The following is a 24511-nucleotide window of genomic DNA, read 5'->3' on the forward strand; positions in this document are numbered from 1 at the left end:
CTGTTGGGCATGATGGAAAAACAGACTTTACCAGTTATGCTGATGCACTGTGGTCGGGGTGGTAAATATAATTATTTTGCACATCAACACGCGTGTGTTGTCACGTTCCCTAACCTCTCCACTTGAACTGTCACGATGATTGTTCTGCACAGTTACTTCAAACTGGCACTCTTGCGCTGCAATTTCGAACACTTGTTACTCTACAATAGTTCACTGCACTGGGAGACGTTAATTTATCTTAATTGTTAATTTAACAATTTTCTTCTTGCATTCTTCTTTTTATAAACAAATATTGTTCAAACTCATTTTTGCTACTTTTAGTGAAAGATTTTAATGTTTAAGTGAAATCAGTGATTCAAATTAATTATGTGTGGATTACATGGTTGCTCATGGCAGATATAACTTATAATGATTAAATGTGTAGTCAAGTAAACTTAATGTCTAGACTTGCCAGGCTTCAGTAAACGTTTCTAAAAAATTGACAAGAATTCAACTCTGCAAATAAGTTCGGATTAAGAGATATGAATTGTTAACAAATGTTGCACAAATCATTACACGACATAGAAGAGACCTGTGCAATGTTATTAAAAGAGAAAATTTGTAACAGAAGACGATTAAGATCGATATATAAATGAAAAGGAAATTTTAAAGCACAATCCCTATAGATATAGATTGAAAACAAAGATAAATAATAAAATTCAATATAAATTTAACGTAAATCTGCGAAAAACAATAATATGAAAAATGAATTTTGTCACAGTATACCATCTCAGTGTGAACAATTCATTAATTTTTTAAATTAAGACCGTTAAAAGAAAAGCAATAATATCTGTTGTATAATTTAAAAGTAAACTAATATTCTAATGTACTAAACTACTGTATAGTCGAAACATAAAACAGCAAAATAGGAATTATCGACAAATTCCATGAAAAAATATTATAACTTTATTTAGCGTAAATGGCACGAATTTTCGCATTGATTCCAATAGAATTTCTTTCCTAAAGAAGATTGAGCAGTTCCAATATTTCTCCAAGAAACTGGATCAAAGAAAGAATTTAAGCATACCTGGAGTACGAAAGAACTCTGTTTGCATTAAATCCATTTATTCAGCGTGTAATAAGCGTCCGGCTCGCTTGGTTTCTATTAACGCGAATAATTAATTCTGGTTTTCATTCAGCGATCTGAACCGCTTAATCGTGTGCCGGTCGCTAATGTTTATTAAGCGGTGTTGTGAATCATTCGGGAAATATGCCTCTATTTAGAAACCCTCGAATGGTCCGCGCGGGGATCAATGGAGCCGAAATCGAATAAACGAGGAATCAAGTGTCGATTGATTAATATCCTCCCACCATTCGTGCTGTTCTCTTTCTATTGTCATCCACACTTTTGTTTTCTCGAATTTCTGGGAGCCAGAGACTTTCATCACACACCGCTGCGTTTACTATATATGCATAATATAATACCGCACACTGCTCGATAACAATGAAGAACAAGACAACATTTAAAAAGAACGACTTTGTAAATTGAAAATGTATAGAAGTAGAAAGATCTGTAAATATACTAGGATATTTATATCTTACTCAACATCTATTAATACCTATAATAAATATTTTATACATTCATATAAAAATCGCTTCAAATAAACATTTTATCAATAATACAAAAATAGGATAATTTGTTCTTATTGTATTAAAATTATTTATCAATAACACCCGGAAAGAGGTAATTCCTGAGGTCATTTGAAGTAACTTTTTCCTTAACGAAAATGCAATCCGCTGTATCGTATGAAAGGTATATATGATAGAGATTATTATATATGATAGAGACACGAATAATCGTTGCCCATTCTTATTTCAAGCTGAACAACAATTGGAGAGAATTTACTGTACAGTGTGATATACGATAAAGTGAAGAATTATTGGTTGGACAACCAATGAAACAAAATATTGTAAAATAGACCAAGTGACACAGAGACATGGCACACAATTAGAAATTTAGACACGGATGATTGTATTATTGTCTTCGAAAAGAGCTGGACATGGATTGATATTTTCAGTTCGTAAAAAATAGGTCGTATGATTTACGTTACAATTGTTTCATTGTAGTATAGCATTCTGGTTTTGTTTATACGCATCATTTTGTTGCTTTCATTTTGATTTTTTTGTTTTCCCAACTAATTTTCTACTTTTTGAAGAAACAGATTTTGAAGTTTCGAAAGTATTACAGCCGATTGTCAACGACTGGAAATAGATCGGTATACAGTAATGTAATAGATACCATTTTTTATTTATTCTTCCATAATGTAAATCTTTTTAATTTAATTTCAGTTTTCCAATTGTGGTACTGGAGCTCCCACTATAATCTTTTGCGGTATAATTGTAAGCTCGAAAACCTGAAAAGAGCAATCATTGTGTGTAAATAGACATATGGGAATATTAATTTTCATAAGAAGACAATTCCATTGAATCTTACCTCTGCACCTGGAGATGCTCCTAGTGCGCAAATCACTGTGTCAGCAATATCTTTGCCGCTTAATAGTGTTATTTTCTCTGTAATCTCGTCGCCGCAATTCAACGCGAATTTCAGTAGGTCTGTAAGAACACCTCCAGGATTGATAGTCTACAAACCAGAAGCAGACATTAATGAAAGAGTTGTGTATCTTATTTGACTAACATTCTGGAAGGTTTAAACGAATTACAATAAATTCTCTCCAATCGTCTCTCAGCTTGTAAATAAAAATGGATAATTTGGAAAGACGAAATACGATCATTCAAGCCTAGTGGCTCGTTTTTATAATTATCGATTGACAACAACTATAAAAACGAGCCGTAAGGCTCAAATAATTGTATTTTCTTTTCCCAAATTGTCCATTTTTGCTTACAAGCTGAGGGACAATTGGAGAGAATTTATTGTATTCTCCTGTACTCTGTGACGTGATACATCGGGAAAGATACAAATAAGTATCATAATAAAGATACAAATCGCACAATATTGCGAACCAATATTTTTAATAATCGTATAGATGTTGAATCATTAACACGTTGAATGTCACGCCGGTTTTACAGAAATTGTCCGTGGCGCCACAATTTTCTTTTATGTGATACATATAATGTTGAAATATTATCTGCAATAGTGTATAATCATGTTTGACATGTTAATTGCGACAGGGGTCACTGTTTGAATTGACGATGGTAATAATACAAAATTTTAGATATTGAAATGCCCCCGTGGCATTCAACGTGTTAATATTGAGATTTCAAAAGAATGTATTGAACTTTTATACGTTCGACGGAATTTATTAGAGTTTGGGGATCAATTAGAGAGTGAATAGATGGATTTAAAATAAATAATATGGTTAGTAAAAAAATACCAAAACTTTACCGTGACTCTGATATCAAGGTTGCATGCCATGATTTCGTTGCGAAGTTCTACACCCAAAGTATACAGACTGGATTTGGTAACACTGTATATTCCAACTGGAACGCGGAAGGTTTCCGGATACCGTCCCGCTATACTATGAATTATACAAAATATTAATACCTATAATAATGTCCTAATTAAGGGTGTGCAAGATCCCGATATACTGTTAAGATTGTATCTTCTTGTACATGCAAAATCTTTCGATATGAGTTAAACAACTTTTGTAACATATGCATACAACCCTAAGAAAATTCTCACCTGCTGATATTTATTATATGGCCGGAAACATTGCGTTTTCTAATCGCATTTATGAATTCTCTCGCAAATATCATTGGCGCCATTAAGTTACTATTTATTACCTCCCTGCAAAGCTCGATAGACGAATCTGTAATAACAATGAAATTACAGTAAATTCTCCCAAATTGTCCCTCAGCTTGGAATGATTATCCAAGCCTCGCGGCGCCTTTTTATAGTTGCCGATTCCAATAAATTCTCTCCAATTGTTCCACAGCTTGTAAAAAAATGGACAATTTAGGAAGACAAAACACGATTATTCGAGCCTCCCGCTCGTTTTTATAATCGCCGTTTATCCATTTTTGTTTACATGCTGAGAAACATTTTGAGGGAATTTACTGCATCGTCTAAGTTATAAGGTAATCTTGAGAACAAAATTATGCTATATTGGAAAATGCACATATCCCCTTCGTCATGACTTTCGAAAACATATTTTAAGAAAATTCTGTCAGTTTAATTTTGATCCTTGTTCAGAACTAATCTTTATAGAAGATTAGTACCACTCGCCTTTCTCGCTAGTTTCCTACATTTAATGTCAAGATAAAGAAAAAGTAATGGGGAACATTTGTCGTCAGCACTTCTAGTAAGTACGACACAGTAATTTCATTCCGATTCTGAATTTCATGATTTTCCATCGTATTATCCATTAATAGGTGTGTCGCGGTTTTTATACATTGACAACAAGAATGAGAGAGTGAAATTTAAAAGAGTGAAAGAATTTCAGAATATCGATAAACTACGCCAGCTTATTGAAATTGTCAGTGAAAAGGAAAATGAATAATACAATCAGTAAACAACTCTACCGATGATCAGCGACGGCATCGTGTTTCCAGCATTGTTCACCAGTATGTCAACGCCACCCAGTCTCTCCTCGGCCCATTTGAACGCTCTCAAAATATCATTCTCCTTCGTAACGTCGCACTGTATAGGGTAGAATTTGCTTTTGCCCAATTTTTCGGCCAATTCTTGCAGTTTATCGAATCGTCTCGCGAGACCAACCACCTGAATATCATGTTGAACAAGAGATTTTGCGATCTCCCAACCGATTCCGCTACTAGCACCAGTAACCAGCGCAACTTTTCCTGCCCACCTCTCCATTGTATTCATATAAGGTTAATTCGTAACATTAATCTGGTAATGCGTCCTGCTGTCATTATATACTAAATGGACGTACTATTCGGAGCTGAAAAAAATGGTCTCCGTCCACAAACTAAGCAACGCGAGGGGCAAAGAAAATCGATCGCCCGAATCACCTGACACCTTTGATTTTTCAGATTCTGGGATATTATTGGCTAAGTAAACGACGCGAAGGATAAGCGAAATTGGTCGCCTGCTACACCTAATCACAATTTCTGTCCGATGGTCAACGTAGCCAATCGTGGCTCAGAATCTGAAAAGTGGAAGGGATTCGAGTGGAGTGGATAATTCCTCTTGCCCCTCGCGTTGTTTAGTTTGATGGTAAAGGTCATTAATGACAGCTCCCAATGTATTAAGTAGAACCTTGTTTAACAAACAGCTAAACGGACTCATATTCGTCTGAATTTATTTATACTAACTTTAAGGAACAGACAAGCGATGGTTTGCATACATTTTGTCGAAAATTACACACAGATGATGCGTATATCATTTATTAAAGTTAATAAATTTGCAACGCAATGATGAATGTTACATACGATATACTTTAGAACATTCGTAAATATTTAATGTATTTAATTCTGGAAACCAATGTTAATGATTGTATTTGGAAAAAGGAGTTTTATATAATAAAACACAATTAATGACGGAATTTAGAATCAAAAGTAAGAATCTTCTGCTTTGCAAATACTGCAAAATAGATAAGTATTTTGTATTCGGCCTTAAAAGACATTCCATAGTGAGGGATAACAGGCGAATCACATCTCTGCAAATTATCTTGATCCTCGAATCACATTCAAGACTTTTAGATTTCGAAAACACAGGCGTCATTTGAGGCTAGCAAAGAGTATATATACGATATTCAGTATTTTAAAAGAACTCTTTTTAACTTATTAAATTGACCCTTGTATTGCTTTCATCTTTTATACCTTATATCTTTTTAAAAAGAAATTCTACACATCCAGGAAGAACATTGAGTTATTATACAAGGCAAGTTACTTTCTTGTGTTTTTGAGTAGAAAGAAAATTATTTAAACACTTCAAGTGACATAGAAAAGAATGTCTAAGATTACTAATTCACCCAATATTTTATTCAACTTGATCTCATTTATCAATTATCAGACACAGCCTCTTAGGTTGCGCAACATTGCACAATAAAAGCTGCAGCATCGCTATTAAACGACTTTAGTTGCTAACACCATCTTCTTCAATTATGTGAATCTATTGTTTCTTTTTTAAGAACATTGGCTTGTGAGTATTCCAAGATGAAGTGGTACACACATGAAACTGTACGTGTACTCTTAATAAATAGAGATGCTTCTTCTTTATTTATGTCAGCAAATAAAATTGTAGAATATATAACATGAATATTCAATATTAAAATAATCAGGAATTAATTTGTCCATGAGGAGATATCTTAATGATAGGATGATGGGTATGTAGTAGACTATTTATATATGTATCTTACTCTTCTACATACTTATTATCCTATCATTAAGATATCCCCTCATGGACATATTATTCCTGATTATCTTAATCTTGAATATTCATGTTTATACATATATTCCACAATTTTATTTTCTGATATAAATAAAGAAGAAGCACTTCTATTTAATAAGAGTACACGTACAGTTCCATATGTGTGTATACCACTTCACCTTGGGACACTGCACTATGTATATATGTATCTTAGTGCATCTTCGGCATCTACAATGACTCAGGAAATTAGTGGCATACTTTTTAAAGTGTTTTTAAAAGTGTCTTAAGATATTGTTAAACCAAACAATAAAACGATTAGTCATTCTCTTCGAATAATCCGACATTTCATGCTACACGACTTAATGTTTAATTGGTGGACATATTTTTGTCTTTCATTTCTTTTCATATTCAATCTTCTAGGAAGGAGATTTAATGATTGCGAGCGAGCAGTTTAAAATTCGTGCATTCGCTCTTTACGAATTTCATAATGAATGAGCATACCAAGCAATCGAAATTAAGCGAATTTCAAGTGATCACGGGGAAGATTATGTTAGTGAATAGTTATAATGATTCAAATGATTTGAACGTCCATCTGTAATCAAAGATGACGAATAGCGTGAATATACACGATGTTCCATAATTACGTTAACAGCCTAAAATAGGGGGTACCTGAGGTCATTTGAAGTAACCAAAACAATGATCAATGCGAGGCGAGCGCGCGAATTACAAGGCGATCGATCCATCGAGTGCAACGTACTTCGACCGTGGAGCGTGACAAAAGAAGGGGGCTCCGTGCTGCGTTCGAATCAATGAACAAACCACGGAGCATGAATTTCCGATTTCTTTTTATTACGTGACAGTGATAATGTTAAGAAAAACATTATTCATCCTTATATCAAAATGTCTGAAGAATATTTACTAACTTTTCGAACCCGAAATAATAAGTAATTTAACCGTGATAGCCATTTTAATTTTCTGATGTGCATGACATCTCATATGTACCATATGAAATTTGTAAGCAAGGTGTACAGTGAAGATTAACAAAGTACGTAAATGATATTTTAATTTAAATAATTCTGTGTCCGAATAGAATACAACGAACAATTCTCAAAGCTAATTTAATAATAAATAATCACGTGACAAGATACGCAGGGTGTGTATCACAGAACGACATTATAAATTTTAATTTGAAAAGGTTCGAAATATCAAGCAGTATAACAGTATAACATAAGCATTAACCTTGAAATAGTGGCCAGTATTTTAATGACTCAATATTGATAGCAATATCATTAGTGAGTGATACGGAGTCAGTTTGGTTTCAGTCACCATTATCGATACAGAGTGAAATTTTTGCCAAGTCATTACTATTGTAGTGACACGAAGTCAGTGTGACGTACACCGGCACTAGCATTAGCAGTGAATTTGACGTACTTCGCTAACCTGTGGTTGACTTTGATCAATATCAAAGTGGAGGATCATCTTGTAAATAACTACCAGTTCTTCGTGTAAATAGTTAATGCACGATTTTTGCTAGATTTAGGGATTGCTATAGAAGCTGAACAATCGATTGTGAATATCGAATATGTTGCATTTCCGACTTTCTGAGATAACGGGGTGTAAAGTTATTCCTGTTTATACAATAGTTGGCAGGTCGTCCGGACAGTCGCTGACAATGCAGACCCTTATTGCACTGAAACAATCCAACAGAACAACTGGAAACTATAGTAACATATTTTATTTAAATTGATTTGAATTTTATTATAATAACTTAAAATAATTAAAGTCGACAATAAACTCAACTCCGTCATAAAAGATGTATGTATTTTACTTATAATAGAATATAGTATAATAGGTTTTACATTTTGGATTTTGACTGGTAAGAGTAAGAGAAACAGAATAAAAGAAAACAATGTTTAACTAGTTGTGTTCAAGATAGATGAATTCTAATCAAAGTCAATACAATATTTTTTTTTTTTACTACTAATGATCGACTAATAACGCAATATCTACAACTAGCGCACACTAGAGTCATCTATAGAGACTGTTATCATAATATACTGTTAACTGAATTTTGATCAAAATTTGACATAGACCCTTTTTCGAGATTTACATTCAATTGTACGATAAGTGAATTGACGATACGATTTTTTGACACATGCACTGGCTGGAATAAATAAATTTTACTTAACAATTATTATATTACAGAATACAGTGTGGTACAATAAAGTGTATGAATTTCTGGTTGGATGACGAATTAAACAAAACATCATACTATAGACGAAATGAAACAGATAACTTTTGGTTAGACATGGCATAACGCAATTAGAATTTCAGATATGGATGATTGAATTATTATAAACGCTTTTAAATTACGATATTCTTACTAGAACGACTTATACGACTTCTTGTTCATGCTTTTAACCTTTTAGCCGTGAATGACGTCGTATACGTGTGTATACACGTCGTAAGGAAATTACAATTTTACATCTTACAACAAAAATACTTCTCCTACGATTTGTAACGAATACTTCTCCTACGAGGTTAAAATGCTTGTAAAACACATCCACAAGCACATTTTAGAATAATTCTTCTTTCTGCCGAAAGAAACTGCACCCAGTGTCATCGATAAAATGCGTACAAAATTGATCTTAAAAATAAATTGACGCAGCTAAGTGGTTAATACAATTTGAGTTTCCCAATTGTAGTACTTGAGTTCCAAATACATACTACGTTTTGTGGTACAATTGTAAGCTCGAAAATTTGAAAAGGGCGCTCGTTGTGTGTAAAAGAACATATGAGAATATTTATTTTCATAACGAACCAATTCCATTCAATCTTTCTTCTACACCTGGAGGTGCTCCTACTGCGAAAATGACTATGTCAGCAATATCTTTGCCGCTTAATAGTGTTATTTTCTCTGTAACGTTGTCTTCACACTTCAGCGCGGATCTGATAAAGTGTGTGAGAACACCTCCAGGATTGATAGTTTACGAATCATAACCAAATTTTAACAAAAATGTCGTGTATCATATCCGATTAACATTACGGGTGGATTGAACTAATTGGTCTCTTGTGCTCTGCGACGTGATAAATCGCAATAAATACAAATTTTAGTTGCGTCATATTGCGATCTAACATTTTCAATAATTAAACGGCATCCTGTAGATACCCAATTATAGATGTTGAATCACTGATGCTGAGATTACAGAAGAATGTATTGAATTTTTATATGTTTCATGAAATTAGACTTTTGGGATCAGTTACAGAGTAAATAAATAGACTTGAAATAAATGAAAAGATTAATAAAAATATACCAGAATTTTACTGTGATTTTGATATCAAGGTTACATGCTATAATTTCATGGCAAAGTTCTACGATAGGTATTGTATATCTATTCTTCTGCTCGATAGGCGAATTTGTAATAACAATGAAATGACAGTACATTCTCCCAAATTGTTCCGAATTGCGAGCAGTTCGCGCTTCGTTCATTATTCCTGCGGTGCCCATTCACTCAGCCGAATCATCGCGATTTGTCGACCCTAAGGGTTACGTAATTGATCGCGCGATCGCTACGAAGCCTAAAACACAATTGTATACGGCACGCAAGGTAGCGTGTGCTGTCCCTAATAGTATTTATTCGTAGCATTGAATAAAATTATCATCTTTTATCTGTGTCTTTATTATGAGGCTTTGAATAAATCTTCGATTCAATTTTGATGGCTTGAATAAACATGCTGTCAGGCGTCAATCCCCGAATGTCAAAAACCCAGCGTCTAACTAACAGCATACAATGTAAGCAGATGAGGAATCACGTATGAATGAAAATTTAAACTTTTAAATGTTTCAATAAATTTTCATAAAAGTATTAAGATTAAATTGAGGAGCTTTTCCTGATAAAAAAGTATTCAGTTTCGAATATAATCAAACATTTTTATTGATATATAATATTATGAAAAAATTATATTTTTTGAAAAAGTCCGAATAATCTCGTATATATACATACATATATATATACAATATATGTAACCAAATTTTATATTTCATTATATTTTATATATATAATATAATGAAGTATAAAATTATATTTGATATAATCATTATATTATATATATATATATATATATATATATATATATATATAAAATATAATGAAATATAAAAAATATATATAGGATGTATTAAAATATCTAAATATTTATAACTAACCTCGCCGAAGTACGTAAATGATACTTTAATTTAAATAATTCAACGAATAATTCGCAAAGCTATTTTATTGATAAATAGCTCCGTTATAGAACGAAAGGATTCGTTTGTTTGAGAAATGTGAAAAATATCATTAATAAGAAACTCATCCATTTAGTTGTAAATCCACTTCATGATCGGAAATCCGTGTCAGGAGAGTAATGTATTGACCGCGTACAATGTATGATGAACTACATAACTGATCTGTAAACAACGATGACTAATACAGTAATTATGTACATACATAATACTCCCATACTCGCGCTCTTTCAGTCTTCTCAGCCTCGCACTGCGATATTGCAACGGGCCTGTAATTTATCGATTTTCTCGTTACGCCTCTGCTAAGCTTCGGCGGTGTCGGTGAACACATATGCTACGACACGCGCCGTGGCTACCTTGACTTGTGAATTTCCGAAGACAACTCACAATACAATGACATAAATTTGTTTAATTTTAACAGTTTAATACTGATTTCTTTTTAACATATTGCTGATAGTTTTTTGATTAAAATGAGACTAAACAAGATATACTTTGGACAGATATTTCTGATTACAATAAAATCAAACACGATATAATTTCGATTATGTACATTTATTTACTTAATACTTAATTAATGTGTAATTCATTTGATTCTATTATCGCTGTGATTATGTAAGTAAAATACATTGTTATACATATTAATAATAACTGTATAAAAAGCTGCATTGACATTGTGCATAACTAGATAAGCGCAAAATTATATTCTACATTAAATTGTTTTGTTACGTATCATCTTTGGAATTGTCTAGTATTGTGGCTTACGGGCAAGCATCGCGTCAGCAGACCACGGATGGTCATGTGCGACTCTTTACCTGATTTTTTCTCCTGTTTTCTATAGGCAGGCTTTCTCATCTTTTCGTAGAATTTTGCTGAATAGAATCATCGAGATAAATTAACTTTTACTTTCGTAATTATTAGGTTGGAAACTATGAAACGGGCGTTTTTGTTTAGTCTGTGTTCAGCTGCGACTGAGAGAGGTTCATTGTAACGTGCGCTCGATATTTTTATTTATAAATTTTAAACGTAATCTTCTTACTCATTTCGTAAAAATTTTTCATGTTTGTATCCCATTTTTATCTTACTTTTCTCCGCAATGAGATGGAAACAAAACGTGATTTATATCTACTTTTCTTGTACAAGCCCAAATTGAATCATAGCGCAGCTCAAGCTTCGAGAAACATTAATCACACATTCGGAGATGGATCCACTAATGAAAAAAATGTTTGATATTGGTTCCAAAATTTTCGTTCATATTGAATCGTTATCATATTGATAACGAGGAATTAAGAACGGCTGTGGAATCGAGTGTGAAAAATTGAACTTCTTGTTTTTTATTTTTATTCAACGCCCGTTTCATAATTTCCAACCTAATATTTCATTTGCTTTATGAATATTGCCGTTGTTACGCTGTAGAAACGATTCGAACAAGAGTGATGAGTTGACTCTTGTCCTTAAAGGAAAACGTGGCTTCGGGACCAGCCCTTGTCCTTCGTCGCCACATCTGCAACCCACTTCGTATCAGAACATTGTCGTACTTTTTCGATGTTCGACCTCTTAAAATTCCAGGGTTGATGGAAAAAGTACAGAACACTGTTCACTGTAGTCGAACCGAATCATGACCTATTCCTGTCATCTATCTCAGCATGGACGCTTCTGGCGTTATCTTTCAGCCATAGACTCTTCCCTGCTGTTATCTAACAGCCTCTTTCTCCCGTCGTCGAACGTAAGCTTGAATAACGTAACTTCACTGATATTTTCTTTCGAAAGACATATGTACACACCTTCTTTAACGTCGCCTTTAATATTTCATTTATTAGGAATCGGTTTTTCTAATACTTTTTTTACAAATAAAATAAGTTACTTGCTACATATAGTGAATAAGTATGGCCTAAAGCATGTCGTGTTTGGTATCATTTTAATTGGAAAAATTTGACTAACATATTTTCATGTATAAAAAATTAGAAATAAAAAAGTTAAATCGTCGCTTTTACTCTAGCGTTACAACGTATTCATAGTAATATACATCGGCATGCTGGCCACTGTCTTTCCAGATAGTTTCGTTCTCTCTCTCTCTCTCTCTCTCTCTCTCTCTCTCACGCACGCAAGCACACACACACACACACACACACACACAAATCATTCCTTACGATTCTCACTAGGAGCATCGATTCCGACTAAAAGCATTTATGGGAGAAATTACTGTATTTCGATAGGTCCTTTAAAACTGCATAAATACTAGTTATTATATTATACTAGCATAGATTATACATTATATCCACAGATGGTGTCCCGTAGATTGCTTATCTTTACTTCGGAAAAATTATCTGAAGTCGCGTCTATAGGGATGATATAGTCCAAGACGCTGACGATGCCTCATAGTATCAAAAGACCTTTACAAAGAACGTCCGTATCGGGGGAAGGCTCATTTATGACACTCCCAGTATCGATACTCTTCTCTCTTTCCGGATCCTCTGTAAATGGGAATCAAACACACACACACTATCGCTGAAAATATTAAACCAATGCACTATTTTATACAGGGTGTTTCACAATTATTTTAACAGCCGAAAATGAGGGGTAGCTGAGGTGATTTGAAGTAACTTTTTCCTTTGCGGAAATGCAATTCGCGGCTTTGTTTACGAGTTATTAACGAAAAACACTGGCCAATGAGAGGTGACGGTGCGAGGGAGAGGGTCCGCGAGAGAGTCCGCAGCACAAGGCTTTGACAGAAGGTCGGGACGGACTCGAGCCGCGTTCGAAGTATTGAACAAGTCACGAAGCGAGAACTTTCCGGATTTTTTTTACTACATAACAGTGATATTTTTAAGAAAAACGCTGTTCACCTCTACTTTTGAACGTCTGAAGAATATTCACTAATTTTTCGGACTCGATATAATATGTAGTTTAACCGTGACAGCCGTTTTAATTTTCTGGTGTGCATGATACCTTATGTGTACCATATGAAATTTTTATGCAAGGTGTACAGTGAAGATTAACAAAGTTCGTAAATGATATTTTAATTTAAATAATTGCGTGTACGAACAGAATTCAACGAATGATTCGCAAAGCTGATTTAATAATAAATAATCGCGTTAAGGTACGTAATATTATCGATAAGAAACTCACCCATTTAGTTGAAGATGCATTTGCTGACTCGTACGTACTGACCTCGTACAACGAACAACTGATCCCAGGTCGATGACCGCAACATTCGAGGGATACTGTCGGCGGAACCTCTGGTATGGTTATTTGCGAAGTTCACTTACACTGCACTGTCACCAAACACTGATCAGTTATTTAATCACTAATAATCCGAATCACTTGTGGATATTTAAGAAAGATCACTGAGACTCGTTCGCGGATAATCGTTTATTTGACGCGTTCGTTCGGAAGTCGACGTTCCACTGCCGAAAAATTCAGGACTTGACTGTGGGCCCTTGTTGTTCGTCGTTCGGCCGTCCGAGGAAATGACACTCGATACCATTTTCTTCGCACGGCCATTAATTACGTTCTAAGCGCGCAGGGTGACAGCGGGTCGAACACAGTTTACGTCTCGGCATATCTTGTTTATCTCATTTGGTGGTACCCTGCGCTTCGAAGAAAATGGTATCGGGTGTTATTTCCTCGGACGGCCGAAAGACGAACGACAAGGGCCCACGGACGAGGCCTCGCTTTTTTGGCAGTGAAACGTCGACTGCCGAACGAACGCGTCGAATAAACGATTATCCGCGAACGTGTCGTATAAACGATTATCCGCGAACGTGTCGTATAAACGATTATCTGCAAACGCGTCTCAGTCATCTTTCGTAATATCCACAAATGTTTCGGATTATCAGTGATTAATTAAGTGATCAGTGTTTGGTGGCAGTGCAATGAAAGATCAGCTGTACGTTGTACAAGGTCAGTGCCCTTCGACATCGTGAATTTCAGCCAGCATGTGCATCCTCAACTAAATGGGTGAGTTTCTTACTGATAATATTTTTCATATCTCTCTAATAAACAAATCCTTTACGTCCCATAACGCGATTATTTATTATTAAATCAGCTTTGCAAATCATTCGTTAATCTTCACTGTACACCTTGCATAAAAATTTCATATGGTACACACGAGGTGTCATGCACACCAGAAAATTAAAACGGCTGTCACGGTTAAACTTCATATTATTTCGGGTCCGAAAAATTAGTAAATATTGTTCAGACGTTCTAAAGTAAAGGTGAACAGCGTTTTTCTTAAAAATATCAGTGTTATGTAGTAAAAAAAAATCCGGAAAGTTCTCGCCTTGTGACTTGTTCAATACTTCGAACGCGGCGCGAGTCCGTCCCGACTTTCTGTCAAAGCCTCGTGCTGCGGACTCTCTCGCGGACCCTCTCTCTCTCGCACCGTCACCTCTCATTGGCCAGTGTTTTTCGTTAATAACTCGTAAACAAAGCTCCAGATTGCATTTTCGCAAAGGAAACAGTTACTTCAAATGACCTCCGCTACCCCTCATTTTCGGCTGTTAAAATAATTGTGGAACACCCTGTATACTATTTCTTTTCAATACTACCCATGTAATAATACCCACGTGTTCTGCTAATATGCAAATTTTATCATCATCGGAATATAGAGTCGTAGTCACAAAAGTTAGTTCAACAAACCCAACGTTTTCAAATTTAGTGAAGCTAGTAAACTAGAAAAGCTCTCCAGATTAAGAAAAAAGCTTTTATCTTTATTCAGGACATTAATTAAAATTTGTAGAATGACTAGAAGTTTTGGTTGTTTATACAAGGTGTGAACCGTGCAACGTGATTATCTTAATTCATTCTGTTAGGGATATAATGACATGGTTTAAGAAAAAACAGCTTTAAGACTAAAATAAATTATTTTTTATCCCCTTCTTCTTCCAGAATTGTCAATGTCACCTTCAGTTTTTTATAGGTTAACATACAATTGTTTTGTACCCATTCTTTAGCGAATGCTGAGACAAATTCTGTAAGCATCATAACATATAGTATTTTCAGAATGTAAACAAAAAAAGCTGTAGGTGTAGAATATAGATATAAAACCTTTATAGCTCCGGAAAGAAAGGGTGCACGAAAAAATTGGTACAATCATTTTAAAGCTCACCTTAATCCATGTTATTTTAGTTGAAAAAATTTTCAAACGATCCATTAGCAACAGAATAAATTAAGCTGACCACGTTATGTGGTACACCCTGTATATGCATAAAAATAACTCGTGCGGAATCAACTTTTTAAATATTCTGGATCTGAAAACGTTCCAAATGTAAGAAAATCTCTGGGAAGCCAATCTATAATCTAACCAAAGTGAAAATAAATAATATATTATGTATATGACTGCGCTTTTTCGTTACAGATCTAAGTTTGACTGTCACCATTTCTTACCTTTTCGAATATTCTCCGCGTTTCACAACTAGCGTGTGTATTTATTCGGGAGCAGCGAATACATAGTCCGAGTCGGTGGCGAGTATTGCCGTACTCATACACACATATACAGTAATTTCTCCATATTTCGCGCTCAAATTGCGTACAAAAATTGACAATTTGGGAAGAGAAGATACGACCATTATTCGAGCCTTGTGGCTCCATTTTATAGTTGTTGACAATCGGTAATTATCGATAACTGAGCGCGATCCATCGTCTCGATCCAAGGGTTATAAAACTCCAGTTGTTGACTCGGTTTTGTGCATTTTCTATGCATCGAAACCGTTTACTACGAATGTTTTAAATCCACCGACTATATTACCATAAATAACTATCATTTCTTGGAATTGTGTCGAATTGTAACGAATTTTATCGAATGTTCCGTAGTACCAGAGTTGACCGTTTTTGTTTTCTCCAGAGGTTTAACGGCGGATTTTTAACGAAGTTAATTATCTACAAAATGGTGAGTCAAAATCGAGTGATACTTCAAGGAAATAAGGATAAGGTGCGTAGACCAGCCGTTGCTTATTTCGGCACGGGTGGCTATCTTTAAGATAAGGATAGTATTTGGAGAAATTGGTATTATGCTGCCTCGTAACTTTGTAAGAAAGAGAAATAAAGATATACCTCGAGCGGTAAAGATACATCTTTGTGGGTTATACCAACTATTGCTTCGAAATAAGAAATGGAAATAATTAAACTTGTAAACAAAGAAAACTGGTAAAAGCTAATTTATTACGCGTTTTGGGTTTTTACAAGCTTTTCGCACTGAGTCGGCGGGGGGGGCTTCTGATTTAATATCTAATTACCTACTAGATTGTTTGAAGGAGAATTAAGACTCGATCTCACTAGAGTTTCCACGTCGACGAATGACTCGAAACTAGCCCGATTCCAGGTCGCGTTTAGGCCTTTATATAGCCAGATTTTATCTGAAAAAATGGTAGTGGGGGTGTTCCTATGTGGTACACCTTTATAGTCCCGCCAAATTGACAGCATGATCTTTTTCTGATTCAATTCAGCTTTCGACACGGTTTGTACTGGTTCATCACACTTGGACCATGAACTTTTTCGATTAATGTTATCATAAACGATCCATTTTTCACCACCAGTGATAATTCGTTTCGAAAAAGGTTCGATTGTATTACGTATTTTTTATATTCCTTGCTGAAGGCATACGCCAGACTAGCACCAGCCAGCCGGGGGTTCGTTTGTATATTGCGAATGAAGTATCTTCAAAGGGGTACGACGACGAACGTTCTAGAATCGGAGCACATACGAACATCCCCACTACCATTTCCCAAGAAAATTTGGGTATATAAAGGACCCAAACGCGACCAGAAGTCGGTCTAGTTTCGAGTCTACCACCGACGAAGATACGTTAACAAGATCGAGCCCAATTCTCTTTCGAGCAGAATAACCGAGTACGTACTCGTTACCAGATTACAAGCCCCCGCTTACCCAGTGCGACAAACTGGGACCACGATCTTGAATCCGCGACACACTCGTACATATACAATTGTATTTAACCAAAACTTGTAATATACTATCTTTTACCAGTTTACTTTAGTTGTAAAATTCAATTATTCCATTTCCTGGTTCGAAGCAGTAAAGCTTGTGAAAGTTATGAGGCATCCAAACTTCAATTTCCACAAATCTCATCCTGATGAAAGAAGCCCGTGCTGAAAGAAGCCTCGGCTGGTCCACGTATCTTATCCTGACTATGAGGTGGTCACCCGTGCTGAAAGAAGCATCGGCTGGTCCACGCAATTTCCTTTATAAAAAATCCCAATCGCATCCAACCTTCGGCCACGCAAAACTGCCTGGCCCTCAGCTCGTAACAACGTTTAAAATGCGTATCGCAAATACCGATTCATTGTGTTGAGTAAATTTGTTTCCATTTAGGCAGATTCCAAACATCGATCTTTTTAACAAGTCCACGACGTCTTATGTGATATTCAATTGTTGTGTGTGATGCATTTAACCTTTTTGCAATCTCTCGTACAGTTATATGACGATTCGATTCAATTATGGCTTTGATTTTGTCATCATCAACTTCAGAAGGTCGATCAGAACGTTGGCCATCTTTAGGTGAAAAATATTCAGAACGAAATTTTTTGAACCAATTCTGACACAAGCATTCTGTTAAACAATCGACGCCATAAACTTCATATATCTCTTTGTGAGACTCGGCCGCTTTCTTGCCTTTATGAAAATAAAAAAGTAAAATGTGTCGAAAATGTTCATTTTTGCACTCCATGATTAAAATTGACAGGAAACTATGAGTTGTAAACAAAACTACACAGAATTTATTCCTATAGTAGCCTTACCGAAGCTGACGACAAAAAAATTATAACCTTAACAAAAGAATGACAATGCGAACATAACGCTATCTATTGGTGAAAATCGAAATTACTTTCATGCCAATCAAATACATCCCCGTTTCTCAGAGATAGTACTGTCGCCAGTCATGGCGCGCGATCAGGACCGCCACACAGTGGTCCGGTTTCGAGAATTTAGTGACAAGTTGTTATATCTTTTGAGTCATTGGAGATATTGCAATGAAATGTTCACTAGAAGTCATTAAAAATAGTAATTTTTAACTACTGGTAATTAAATATTTTCTGCATTCGTTAAATAATAAATTTTAATAGATCTTCATTGCTAAATATGTTGTTTATATTTGATACATGCAACGTTTTATGGAATACGTATAATATATATTCGAGAAATCATTATGTTATCGATGCATACGAAAATGATCGAAATGATAAAAATGTGTCACAAGCGTGCCAGAAAATACTTTAACAAATTTTTTTATAAATAGTTCCCCAAGAGTTGTGACGAAAAACGGTAACGTGATACGTAGAACGAACCGCGACATGGTGAAATACTGATGTCTTTATAATGTAATAACTTGAAAAAATGCATGAAGATGAACCCGATATTCTCGAAGAACAATTATCAGCGTTTCAAATGGAATAACTTTTTTGAAGTTGGGCCATGTGACTTGAACTTTATTGGATAATATTATAATACTTCTTTGAAATTTTGTTATTACTTGGAACAACAGAAAAAATGAAAACTCATATTGTTTAATTTTTTTTCTCTGAACCTATAACGAAATGGTAACAAATCTGAGCAAGACGTAGCGGTACCGGTAGAAACAGAAGGCGAGGGCCTTCACAGCTGAACCTTCGCCTGACCATACTCGCAATGTATAGGCGTGTGGCACATTCCAAGCGTTAGGAGCAACGACGCACAGTGGACGGTTTTTATACAAAAAGCAGGAAAAAGTCTATTTTAAAAATATCCCCATAATGCATAATTTATTTATTAGTAGTCAATCAAACATGTGACTTATTATTTACTATGATCTTTTTTACCATTTGTTCATTTTGCCCATCTCCAAATCATCCTAGATTTATAGAATAAACAATAATAAAATAAATATAATAATAAATAATAGTAATCACGGGACACTTCTTTATCTCTCACATTTTTTTGAGTATGTTGAATTTTTATTTCATTCTTTTTTGTTATGAGATCGGCGGAGTTCAGTGTTCGCTTTGATCGCATTTCGAAGAGCGATGCCTTACATTAATAACAAAATAAAAATTGGTTGCTCTTAGCTACTATTGGAGAAATCATCTAATAATAATAATGCCAAAGTGGCACGTATTACGAAACATGTCGTGATACTTATGGGCTACCGAATTACGCGAGATGTGTTTTCAACTGTTCGCACTCCATTGAAACTAACGAGTATAATTATAAATTATTATTTTTGTTTCGTCTACATGCAGACATTTGCTCACATCCGACCCGTTCGAATATGAGGAAAAGAAGGATAAAAAAATTGAAACCACTTCTCAAAGAAAAAATTTTTTTCGGGATTGATTTGAAATGAAAACAAAAATTGTATTTTTAAAAAATTCGTTTATAAACCATTAAAACACTGCATTTTGTTTTCATTATTCTATCCCAACAAAAACGTAAATATATGTACCAGTAATACAAAATGAAAAAGTAAGCCTTAAATATATAGGGTGTTCCACAATTATTTTAACACCCGAAAATAAAGGATAGCTGAGGTCATTTGAAGTAACTTTTTCTTTTGCAAAAATGCAATCTGCGACTTTGTTTACGAGTTATTAACGAAAAACACTGACCAATGAGAGGTGACAGTGACACCTGATACCATTTTCTTCTAAAAGCGCAGGGTACCGTCGGTGACAGCGAGTCGTCCGTAGTTTACGTCTCTGCACATCTGGTTTATTTTATATGGCGGTACCCTACGCTTTTGGCCGTTCAAAGAAAATGGTATCGGATGTCATTTCCTCGGACGACCGAACGACGAACAACAAGGGCCCACAGTCAAGGCTTCAATTTTTTGGTAGTGAAACGTCGACTCCCGAACGAACACGTCGAATAAACGATTATCCGCGAACGAGTTTCAGTGATTTTTCGTATTGTCCACAAGTGATTCAGATTATCAGTGATTAAGTGATTAGTGTTTGGTGACAGTGCAGTGTAAGTGAACTTCGTAAATGACCATACCAGAGGTTCCTCCGACAGTATCCTTCGAATGTTGCGGTCATCGACCTGGGATCAGCTGTTCATTATACGAGGTTAGTGCGTACGAGTCAGCAAATGCATCCTCAACTGAGTTTCTTATTGATAATATTTTCCATATTTCTCTAACAAATCCTTTACGTTCCTTAACGCGATTATTTATTATTAAATCAGCTTTGCGAATCATTCGTTGAATTCTGTTCGGACACGGAATTATTTAAATTAAAATATCATTTACGAACTTTGTTAATCTTCACTATACATCTTGCGTAAAAATTTCATATGGTATACATGAGATGTCATGCACGCCAAAAAATTAAAACGGCTGTCACGGTTAAACTACATATTATTTCGGGTCCGAGAAATTAGTAAATATTCTTCAGACGTTCTAAAGTAGAGGTGAACAGCGTTTTTCTTAAAAATATCACTCTTACGTAATAAAAAAAAAATCCCGAAAGTTCACGCTTCGTGACTTGTTCAATACTTCGAACGCGGCTCGAGTCCGTCCGGACCTTCTGTCAAAGCCTCGTGCTGCGGGCTCTCCAACTCCGCGCCGTCACCTCTCATTAGTCAGTGTTTTTCGTTAATAACTCGTAAACAAAGTCGCAGATTGCATTTTTGCAAAGGAAAAAGTTACTTAGAATGACCTCAGTTACCCCACATTTCCGTATTGCGAGACATTTTTGGGACACCCTGTATATTTGTGAGTGTAGCAGTGTGGTGACGGATTCGGGGGTTTCTCTCGAACCTTCGCGGGCACAACCGAAGGATACGCGAAGAGCGTTGCGAGATCGGTAACGGAAGACGGGAGATTCCTGGCGTGGTTGGATGGATGCCCGTTACCGATATTCCGGCGATTTTCATCGGAGAATAGGGAGAGCGGGTACTCCGAAAAGTCCTCCCGCGAGCCACCTGCAAGGGTCAACTCATCGACAGACCCTTTGGCGTCTCCACCCTCTATCACGTAAACTGGGAATCCTTTTCGAATCCTTGCCATACCGCGGCACCCATCATAACCGGGACGAGTTTTTCTCTATAGGTTTTGCGACGGTATCCTTATGGTGACAAAATTCGGCGGCTTTCACATTGGACGTTTGTTGATGTGCATGTTCGATCGCTATAGCCACATACGAAGCTGTTGGTAACGCCTACGTTTGAATCGGAATATATTAGCAAGTTCAAAATTCTAAGATTTTTGCTAGAAGGAATCTAACCGTTTGCATGCTCGAAATTTGGCTGACCACCGCTCTTCAATTACAATATTCTGACTGTAATCCTGAATAAAGTTCTCTACATTGACACGATTACGCCTGTAGTCGATACTCGTTTGAGGCAAGCTATGAAAATTTCAATACCCATTTTATATCTTTCGAAATGTTCAATATCCATTTGAAAATTCATTCAAACATCTATATTTCCCTGATATTAAAAATTATTAAAACAGTAATAACAATTATTAATTAACAATAATTTAACGCTTGAAAAACGGTATAACTTTTTTTTAGAACTGGACTTGAATTTTTTTAAGTGATAGAGGGATCAGCCTACTAAACAATGACTCTACTACTTTTTTTAAATTTTGCTATTACTTGGAATAAGAGTTGTGACCGAGAAAACTCGTCCGTCGTCCGTCGTCGTTGTTGTTGTTGTTGTTGATGTTGTTGAAGTCGTTGTTGTGTCGTAGTTGTTACCACTGTTGAAGTTGTTGTATTTCAAATTGTTGTGTTACTTCGTTTTGCCAACGAGCCTTACAGGATTTCCTAAAGTAATACTTACGTATGAGACGTAATTTAGCGTCTTCGCACGTGGTATCGCAAAATACACGAAAGCACGGTAACGGCCGACGGTTGGTCGGCACGCACTCGCCGACATTGCAAGAATTCCCGAGAATTCGAAATTCGTTCTGACCAAAAAAGAGAGTGAATATCGGCGATTGCTACACTTTCCCACGCTACGCAATTTCCCCGAGGAAGTCTTTCGGATGCGACGGAAACGACACGAAATTCGTCAAGCGTTCACCGCGTGGGAACAGGCGAGACGCGCTCCAGGCCCGCAGAACACCAAGCTATTCGAAATCTATTTCGTATCGCGCGTCTACTTCTGAGCAATCTCGCGAAAATCAATGAAGGATTACTAATTGCAACACACCGCTCCCTGCTTCTTCGAATTCTCGGGGACTCGCTCTTCGCTCTCGCGAATCAGTCTCTCGTTCCGATTCAGCCTCTCGCTTGCACTATTCTCGAAGTCCTCCACTCCTGGGGTCCTTCACGCTCGCACGACACTCTCTGCGGTACGCTCACAGTACATACTTCACTGCTATTCGTTTACAGTGGTAGCTCGCTCGACAATGATCCTTCGTGATTTTCGGCAACGATGGGAGCCGGTCCTGTGTATTCCCCACCCTGCTCAGCGGCCTTCTAGAGGCCTGCCTAATCACGCAACACGAAAATTCAACAGGACTCACGGTAGGCCGTAGGCCCCAGACCGATTTCGGTTTCCCAATTGCAGTCGCTTGTGGCGACCGGGAGTCTCTGACATGCTCTCAGAGCACCTTCATACCACCCTTGCACAAGCCGAACTCTTCATTGGCTCATATATCTTATCGACTATAAATTTTATTACCACAATACTTAATATTTTTAGTATTAGAAATTTTTTTTATTAATTTTTGTATTAAAAAATATTAGTGTCCCTATACAAATTTCATCCACTGTACACCTCTTCATTTTTATTCTATAAATGGGATTAAATTGTCTTCTAAGAAATCAATGTATATTTATCTGCATTTGTTTTAATAAAAATTTTACAAACTGGAGTTTTTCCAGAGCAACTGAATTCAGCCCATATCATCAAACATCCTCCCCCCAAATTTCTGCTCATGGCTACTGATTTTTCTGGGCGCAGATCGTGCCAATAATATTTAAAGCCATCAGATCCATCCAGGTTAAACTTTTTTTCATCCGAAAGAATGACATTTTTCCACTGTTCATCCCAGGTCATATGATTACGTGCAAAAGTTAACCTTTCGATTTTGTGATTCTTTGCAAGAGGAGGTTTTAGTTATTTTTTTGTCCATATGGGTCGTTTATCTTTTTGTAATATCTGCTGCACACGTCGTTCAGTTACAATTGATTCGTTCAATTGACAATTCTAAAACTTTCGTTACTACACTTACGGTTTTATTCCCATTTTTTATTTCTCTGAGAATTCTTGGATGAGATCACGCGGTGAGAGTTTATTATTACCGCCTGAATGGTTTTTATTGTAATTTTTATTTAATTTCACGAAATTGTGTATGACATTAGCCGACTTATTGAGTTTGGTAGCGATTTCTCGAAGAAAAAGCTTTGCATCACAATATGCCTGTATCTTTATCTCCTCCTCTTTACTGAGAACTTTTTCTCGTGGCATTCTAATAAAAATGAAATTATTTATAAAATAGGATGTTATATATACCCTCAATGCTTACTTTCTCTGAACTGTATACGATGTTACATGTCTGAATACTGAAGTACAACTAAATAAATGTTGTTGTCCCTATACAAATTTCGCACCAAACTTGAAAGGATTTATTGTATTTAGGTTTACATCCTAAAAACTCGCGAGTATGTTTACATTACCGCTTCGCAGTAACAACACTGTAGTGCAGATGAGATTTCCGACATATACAGTGACTCGCATTAATATTCGCACACGATATTGTTAAAAGAATTATTGCTCCTTTTTATTGTTTATGATAGTATTATTGAATAAATTGTTTTACCATATAATAAAGCACTTCTTATAGTAGAAACACAAATTTTATTTATTTATTGCGCATGTTCTTTTCTATAATAAGCAATAAACAAGATTGTGACAAAATTTAACGTCGCAAAAATATTCGGACAGTGAATGAATTACATTAA

The 24511-nt window shown here is 35.7% G+C and overlaps 1 protein-coding gene across 1 annotated transcript; it reads right to left on the minus strand.

Moving 5' to 3' along the window:
- Positions 1-2268: 2268 nt before the first annotated feature.
- Positions 2269-4893, minus strand: LOC143259427 (farnesol dehydrogenase-like). The gene is made up of 5 exons (XM_076521596.1): positions 4519-4893; positions 3680-3806; positions 3383-3515; positions 2474-2620; positions 2269-2393 (listed from the first exon to the last, which is right to left on the minus strand). Exons 1-5 carry the CDS (start codon positions 4820-4822, stop codon positions 2325-2327), a joined length of 780 nt encoding a protein of 259 aa, XP_076377711.1. The 5' UTR covers positions 4823-4893; the 3' UTR covers positions 2269-2324.
- Between the last annotated feature and the right edge of the window lie 19618 nt (positions 4894-24511).

Source organism: Megalopta genalis, chromosome 5 (assembly GCF_051020955.1).
Source record: "Megalopta genalis isolate 19385.01 chromosome 5, iyMegGena1_principal, whole genome shotgun sequence".
NCBI lineage: Eukaryota > Metazoa > Arthropoda > Insecta > Hymenoptera > Halictidae > Megalopta > Megalopta genalis.